Source organism: Habropoda laboriosa, unplaced genomic scaffold, assembly GCF_001263275.1.
Source record: "Habropoda laboriosa isolate 0110345459 unplaced genomic scaffold, ASM126327v1 scaffold147, whole genome shotgun sequence".
Classification (NCBI taxonomy): Eukaryota; Metazoa; Arthropoda; class Insecta; order Hymenoptera; family Apidae; genus Habropoda; species Habropoda laboriosa.
Window position 1 is genome coordinate 615,446 of NW_017100256.1, and position 8,803 is coordinate 624,248.

Sequence of the window (8,803 nt, forward strand, 5' to 3'; positions counted from 1 at the left end):
ATTTAGTAATATTAAATTATAACATTCAGATTGTTTTGCTGTAGATATATTCATAAATAATAATAATAAACTTACAAAGGTTGGTGTAAATATTTTCAAATTACTCGTGGGGTATAGTTTGTCAAGAGAATAAGCACTTTTATAGTTAAGTGCTTTTCCAAGCATACAAAAGTGATATTGAAACGTTAGATCTGTTTTAAAAATTCGAATCCATCGCCTACAGGCAATATTCATTTTGTTTGTTCTTTAAGTTTTAAAATCGTGTAACATAACCTAAACCGTCGTAACGATGAATTTATCGTCTGAACATAGCTAGTCTTCTAGATATTCGAGAATCGATTCTCGCAGACTTTTAGTATATCGAATTTTTAAAAATAGTTGCTTCTTTACCTAACAACGGCGAACAATGTAAGTGATATGTGGTTGCAATTTAAAACAGTGTTTATCGTAATTTGTTAAATAGTAAGTTAAAATGTTACTCGTGTATCGAGACGATTGAATATAGATACAACTATTCATGTAAGTGTTTCAATTTTGTTATGCGATTCAATTAAAGAATTACTGCATGTAAGCTTTCCTATATACGATGTAATAATTTTCATATTTAAATTTAGTTTATTCCGTACAACATGTTTTATACATTGATTGAGATGTTCATAAAATAGTAATTTTCATTATAAGTGATTTGTTATTACGCAGTTTGTAGCATCGAATAACGTGAATACACAATAACGAATAATACGACGAATAATAGTGAATACACAAAATTTGACATTCCTACAAACCGTAACATTGTACGAATGTTAAATAAAAATAACATATGAATTATTAGAACAAATTTATAATCATAGAATCAAATCAGTATTTTCATAATGGAGTAGTAAATAATATTAGTCAAATACCGTGTAATATGTTAGAATATTACAATGAATATTTAATTATATTTCCAATATTAATATTTGTACGTATCACATAAAGTATCATTTTACATCTCATAAATCTTTCAACTAACTCAATTTATCTACTACTACAAATTCTATTCTAAATGTCTTATATTTCATTATTGAACAAGCACAATAGTTATATTTAAAATTTTCAACGAATTACTCGAAAATAATTCATATTTAATTTAATATTTCATGAAACATATAAACATATATTTCGTTTTATATAAGTAACAGTTTATTAATTATTAATCTAATTAAATTGAAACAAATACTAATCTAATTAAATATTAATAATTAGTTTGTGAAGTCATAGAACCTAACCTATATTTGAACAGAATTGATATACCTATACAAGTACAAATTATGTACATACATATGTATATTGCATGAATTTTAATACATATATTTTATTTAATGGAATATTTTTCACGGATAAATAATTATTAGATGTTAAATTTCACAGTGAGTGCGAACGACCGTATCGTAAAATCAACGTAACAGTTGATATACATTTGTTTGCGGTTATGTTTTACTAGAAAATTACACACCAGGGAGTAATGAACTAGACAAGGCTACCACCGTTTGTCTTACAGCAATACAAAATGAGGAATATTAACAATTTACTTTAAAGCTTTCCATGCAATAGTGGTAAATATTATGGCATGAAATTGGTGTAGTAAACATTGCAATTTTAAAGTAATGTAACATTAATTTCGGAATTGTTAATACGTTGGCTAGTGTGTCATTTGAATAACGTGTACTTTCATTAAAATAGCGTTACGTTTCATTACATACCATTATTATTATTTCTATGCCATTATTACCGATGTTCCAGTTAATGCTTTTATGATTATTCATCAATGATTATTGCATTATATATAAATTTTAAAGTAGTAACATAGTAAGAATTTTTATACAGAATATCGAAGTAGAAAATTCTAATAATGAAAAAACATGGAATATTGAGAATTGAGGTTATGGAAAGTGTATAAGAATAAGAGATACACAGTTAGAAAAGTGAAAAAGAGACAAAGTACGAATTATTGAAATCGGAATACGCAATATCGAAAAATACGTAACAGGCTATATGAGAATAAGGAGATGAAGGAAATATAAGAAATGCGAAATATCGAGCGCAGGGACTACAGGGAAGAAAAGAAATAGGTAGCAGGAACAAACAGTGCAGGAAATGAGCCATATTGGAAATAAAGAGCAAGAAATATAGGAACGTAACAAGCAGCGAAAATATGATAGGTTAAAGGTTAGAAATATTAATAGAGAAAGGCACGAAAAAAGGGAAATATGAGAAGTGAGAAATGGTAAAATAAGAAAACTAGCAATAATAAAATAGCAGAACGAGGAATATTATAATAGGAAATAAAGAAATGAAATATAACAGGGAAAAATAGTGAAAGTAGTATAACACTAATAATTAATCAAAAGTAAATAGAAAAATAGAAAAAATTATAGGTTAGAAAATTCAAAATCGAAGTTCAGAAAGACACTGAAATAAGTGAAAAAAGAAAAACTGAAAAATATTCTAAATAGAAAAGTAGAAAGAATAAATAAGACAATAGAAAAATATTCTAAATTTATAAATACGTTATAAACAAATAAATAAATTAGATATTCGATATCGTAGGCGATGTTTAAAATATCTAAAGGGTTAAAAGCGCGCATTGTTGTATAGTACTCAAACTATTGGCGTAATCGTGGTTTTGCAATCGTCCGAAGGATTGCACAAACGCATTCTGGAAAAGACGGTAATAACTGACAAGCGATCTGCCACAAGGACGCCAAACTTCTTAACTTGGCTGTGCGTTTTTCCCGACTAAATACTGTGACAAGGCCGCCGTTTTACGGTGTTACTGGTTATTGCACCGACGAAAAACCACAGGACGATAAATCATAAAATCGACCGAACCTATCGATTATGCAAAACGATTATCCATCGACATGCTACCTCGCGTACCACGTGAGCCTGATCCGTGTACCTAACCTCTTTTGCGAAATAGGTTTGATCTTGTACTTACAGTTAGTCGCGAAAAAGGAAGAAATACGGGAACATAATGAATAGCAAGAATATAATAGAATAGAACAGAATACAAAATCTACTCAAGCCATTGAAACTTTGTCCTCTTCTATTTTTCTCACAAATCTACCACTTGCGCATTTTACTTGTTATTTCAATAATTAAAAGTAGGCATTTTGGCTAGTTTCTTGAATTTTTAGTTTAATCAATCTTTTAATTTAATTTAAAGATTTCAACGTTTTTGTTGCAAGGATCTTCCGAGCTTTTTAGCAAGTGCTCCCTAAAAATCGCTGATTCTAAAAAGATTAATGTAAAATATTTGTTTTCTTGTCAGAAAGAGGTTACATTTTTAGCCTAGCAATCTATATGTTAAACAGGCACGCGCTTAGTTAATATTTATTACCTCGCCAAATTTGAGATTTTGTCTTATTTATAAAAACTGAAATTTTTGTTTCAGAGGATTCTTTTTTTAGTACATTTTTTAAAATGTTATCAGATCTGAATTAATTGGTTGTTAAGTATCTTCGAAAACAGTCGTAAAAAACTTTACTACTGCGTTGCAAAAGTGAGATTCTCCTTAAGTTTATTCAAATAATATTAATGTATTTCTAGGAGAGATTGATAAAATTTAAATATTTGGCTCACGAAAGTGTGTGTTTATAAGGTATACATCGATCATAATCGAAAAGTTTAATTTTAGAAAATTTTAATTACGGTAATAATATCAAAGGAAATTTTTATCTTCAAACATGAATAAAATGATCTGATCTGAAGTGTTCCAAATTCAAAAAACGTAGAACTTAAAGAATTGGTATAAAATATCCTTTTCGACGCTCTCGTAACATAGTAGTATTCGAGGAAACCTTATTCATGTTCCAACAAGAACAACAATAGCAGCCTTCATAACTCGTTCGATCATTATAGAATCTGAAAATATCTCCAAAGTTCACTGTACAATAATACGATTTTAATAGCTGCTGTAGAAACTTCTACATTGAAAAAAGAAAGAATGGTAAGTGTACTCGTTAGTAAGGCTGCTTAGGAGATACGTGCCTTCCCGATCAAACTTCGACAGTATGTTCTACGGATACAAGTAAGAAAAAAATGTTATATGAACATAGGTTGTTTGAGGCTTCGTTAAAAAGTTATAACAATAATAAGAAACACGTCGAACTTGCGGTTGCTAAGATACAAGACAACAATGGCGCTGACAAAAGCTACATTCAGCACCTTTAACAACCTCAGATCGTATATACAGCCCGCATAAACAGACTAGATACACATATCTCTGATCTATTCCTATTTTGTAACATAACCTCAAATCCATTACCATTCCCTTCCTATTTCGTATTATCGCTGTAACTTTTCAAAGAAGCTTCAAACTACCTATGTTCATATAACATTTTTCTCTCACTTACACCCATAGAACATGCTGTCAAAGTTTGATCAGAAAAAAATTCGGACACCCTATATATTGTAACTGCAGAATCCCTCGTTCATTCATACGATCGAGATTGTCGGTGTAGCAAAATTTCCCCCCCAGACGGGAATCACACGGTGATTCAATCGAACGAGTTCCCGAGACACGGTGAATGACGAAAACGCCTCCTCGTGATTATCGGAGTACCCGCTGTCGTTTACATTATTGACACAAAGTCATAATTACCGTAACGTTACACGAGCAACGTGTGTGCCTTTACGCAACGACGATTCGATTTTTCGTCTCGCCGTTTGACGTAACGTCGGTCGTTCCTGCTCCGTTAGGTAACGGTACGTACCTGTACACAAACGAATTTACGTTTTTCCAAGCGACATCGTCGGTACCTCGTCGAACGATAATGACAGATACCCGCCGTGCTCGTGGTGGACGAAGAAGCGAAGAAGGGAACGGGCTCTAGGAGTAGAGAAAAAAGGAGAAGAGGGATTGCACAATTTGGCGCGTGATCGCAGCCTGGTGGAACGCGCGTGCACGGCTAAGTGCTTACACGGACACACGATTTGTCTCGGTGGTAACTCACGTGGTATACCGTCTATCTTACAGGCGACTGTGTAATCCGCGATACGGCCGTCGAGTAAAATATCCCCGTGACACGCAAACCTGACTATACGTAGGTTACTGTTTATACATACTTAAGTTCGTCTGTTTTCATTACAATGCAGGTTTTTACGGATTTTGATGGATTTGGAGGAGATGGTATTTAGCTTGGTGAGAGGCTGATCGATTGTTTTGCAAGTATCTCGCGACTGTTTGCCGGATCGGTTTGCGCGATTGTTTGTTGTTACTTGCGGTTGTTTCACGTGTTCTCTGTTGCGCAGAGAGTGCATACCCTCCGCGGTGAACTTTTCTTTCGATGTTTCCCGCTTTTTCGCTTCAGCTGTGCAAACAGAACTTCGTTACGAGACAGTGTGTCGTTTTCCTCTGCGGAATATTCCGAATGGTTGCACCATTTTTCTTAAGAATAACCGTGGTGTTGCAATGCAAAATCAGTTTATTACGAATCGATTCGAAAATGGTAATCGGACAAATCGTGTTAATCGGAGTTTTATCAGAAGAATTGGCACGTGAGACTTTGAAATTTAATGTCCCTATGTGAATGTGTTCTAATTTTTTTATTTAGGAAATCTCAATGGAGGTTTATGCATACATGTGTAAATATATAAGTATGCAGGAGCTAAAGTTACATTACGATCTTAACGAAGCAATTCTTAGGTTTACTTCAATCACTTGCGTTCCTTTAAAAAAGTAAAAAAGATGCAGACATGCTACGATATTCGGTTTAGCAACTAACATTTTTACATTTAAAAGCAGTTGAAACCTTGACTTTTGCCAATTTTTAATTACCTTTGCCCTTTGAGTTTCATAAAGACTACATTGCCACACGATACGGTTGGTTTTCGCTTTCATTGTTACATTTGCATTTAGGATTACTTAACTAACGTTTACTCGAACAAGAGTGGCTGCCAGATGCGATGAATTATTGACGTATTACTTCTCGTTATCTGTACCGTAGTAATTAATTCTTTGCCCTTACAATTTTTAACTCGCTACATATACGTGTACATACTTCGTATCAGAGTTCTTATTGGGAAGAGAGATTAGGTGACTTAACCCTTTGCCGCATAATAACGAGTCACCTTCGTGGCGCAAAGTACGGTCAATATTGTATGTACGACTGAACAGAAATCGTATATAATAGCTCGAGTTGTTTTTATTTAGTAATCGTCCGACTTAAATGGAAGCTGATTGAAGCTGAAGTGAGATCAAAATGAACGTACAATTTCTCTTTTGTCACATCTATATAGACCATATTCTGCACAACGAGTGCAGGGGTTAAGCCACTCAATCTCTCTTCCCAATAAGAACTCTGATACGAAGTATGTACCTTCGACAAAGGAGCCATGCTTCTTTCTTAGATCAAAAAGATACTTGTGTCATGACAAAAGAACTCACAAACACAAGCGATAGCTAGTGGAACAGCTTCCCTATCGATGATTCTCTCTCTTTATCTCTTTATCTCTCCATCTTTCTCTCTCTCTCTCTCTCTATCCCTCTCTTTATCTCTCCATCTTTCTCTCTCTCTCTCTCTCTCCCTCTCTCTCTTTATCTCTCCATCTCTCTCCCCCCCTCTCTCCCTCTCTCTCTATCCCTCTCTTTATCTCTCCATCTTTCTCTCTCTCTCTCTCTCTCTCTATCCCTCTCTTTATTTCTCCATCTCTCTCTCTCTCTCTCTCTCTCTCTCTCTCTCTCTCTCTCTCTCTCTCTCTCTCTCCCCCTCTCTCCCTCTCTCTCTATCCCTCTCTTTATCTCTCCATCTTTCTCTCTCTCTCTCTCTCTATCCCTCTCTTTATTTCTCCATCTCTCTCTCTCTCTCTATCCCTCTCTTTATCTCTCCATCTTTCTCTCTCTCTCTCTATCTCTCTCTCTCTATCTCTCTATCTCTCCATCTTTCTCTCTCTCTCTCTCTCTCTCTCTCTCTCTCTATCTATCTCTCTATCCCTCTCTTTATCTCTCCATCTCTCTCTCTCTCTCTCTCTCTCTCTCTCTCTCTCACTTTCTTCATATCTCTACTTCTCTTTTTGCAAGTATAGTTAAGCTCTTCTTCCAGCTTCTTAAATTTTCTGTTACGATCATGCTAAAAGAGTCTTTAACCTAATGTAACGTTACCCCGGTAATGATGAAATTATAATATGTAACACGGTTGAAACGTGTGTAATATGACTTTTCTACTTGTCAAACATAGCCGCCGCCGTAAGTATAGCTTATCGAACGTGGAGCATGCGATCTTTGGTCTTTCTGACAAAATTATTTTAATGAAGGAGTATACGTATACAGGTCGCTACGGCAAGCTTATCGAGAAAGTTAGGAGAGAGTCGAATTCGAGTCGACTTTCATGCGTTTTCAAAGGGACATTTTTACTAAATATGCAAGTTCAAATTCGTAGGCGTTTCGATAATCTTCGTCGACTTTCAGAGAAATGACCGACGCTTGTATTCTTTAAATGTCATATTAATATTCGTCACCTTTTATCGATGGAATTTAGCAAAAATCCTTATAGGCAATTTGCCAATCAAAAATTTTTACACTTTCGTTCAGCTGCTCGGAGTTTGAATAGGAATAGAATTAAGTACCGAAAGAAACGTAATATTTTAGCACTTTTATCCTTTTTTTTTTCTTTCACTTTTAGCGAGATATGATAATGAACTTTTTTAGAAAGCTGCATGTTGTTCTGTTTTATTTAACAGATTATCTTTAACTCGTGAATGTTACACTTAATTCATCATCGTCTAGATTTATTCATTCTTTCACCAGTGTGAGAAATAAACGTAAGAAATGATATAAATAATTGAAATTAGAGCCACTCAGAAGCCAAGGTGACCAATTTCGTCAAATGGAATTTATTAAATCTATTTTATTTATGAAAACATTAACCAAGTATGTGCTTTGATATTAAAGTTGAAAGAATTTCAAAAGGTGGAGTTTATTTTGGCTTCTTAGTGGCTCATTAATTCAGAAGTTCAGAGAAATACGATCTCAGAAGTGCAAAGTAGGACTGAAACGAACAATAAGAGAACATACCGAGTAAAAATTCTTCGCGGAGCAACAAAGAAAAATGTTAATTGCAAGAGCAAATATTGTCGTACAGATGTGTTTGTAAAATTTCCTCACTTCCGTAGTTGTGAATGAAAATTGAAATAACTCATATTCTATTTTAATCGTTCAATTTTCTCGAGAACTGTTTAATCGTGAAATTTTCTCGAGAACCGTTTATTCGTTGAATTACAAGAACGTACGAGTGGAAATTATAAATCATCTTGGTTGTATAGTATTAAACGGAAACAAAAGACATATTTCTTACGTCACTCGCATTTGCCGCATGAATGATACACGGTGTCTTCATTTTATTCGTACTTCTTTCTCATTCACGTGTTTCATTGAAAATATTTAAGAGTGTAGCGTACATTAGAATGAAATTGCTTGAACGACGACCAGAGAGCTGCCATTAATTTCTCGTCAAAGAATTGTCATTTTGAGTAATGCTCGTTTTCTTGGAAGAGATCGGTATCCAGATGATAATTTCGCTAAATTACCACGACGAAAGAAATTATTTCCGTGCTGCTAATATACAAAAGATTCAGTAGCTTTAAATGTTATCTTATTCGCGAATATTGCAGTGTTTTTCGAAATTACGTTTCTGCCGGTTGGAAGTATTGCATGTTATCACGATAAAGTCGAAACTAAATAATTAAAAATTTCTTCTCGATTGGACGGAAGAGTTTTTTCTGGAAGTTACTCGATTGTTTAATGAAAAAGAAAGTTGTATTA

The 8,803-nt window shown here is 34.0% G+C and overlaps 1 protein-coding gene across 1 annotated transcript in view; it reads right to left on the reverse strand.

Annotated features, from left to right (window-relative positions):
* The window catches only part of LOC108572585 (peptidyl-tRNA hydrolase ICT1, mitochondrial), a 904-nt gene extending 606 nt beyond the window's left edge, over positions 1-298 (reverse strand). Inside the window, exon 1 of the mRNA XM_017934847.1 lies at positions 76-298. Coding sequence (XP_017790336.1) covers positions 76-234 — 159 coding nt within the window. The 5' untranslated portion in view covers positions 235-298. The remainder of the gene's footprint in view (positions 1-75) is intronic.
* Positions 299-8,803: the final 8,505 nt, after the last annotated feature.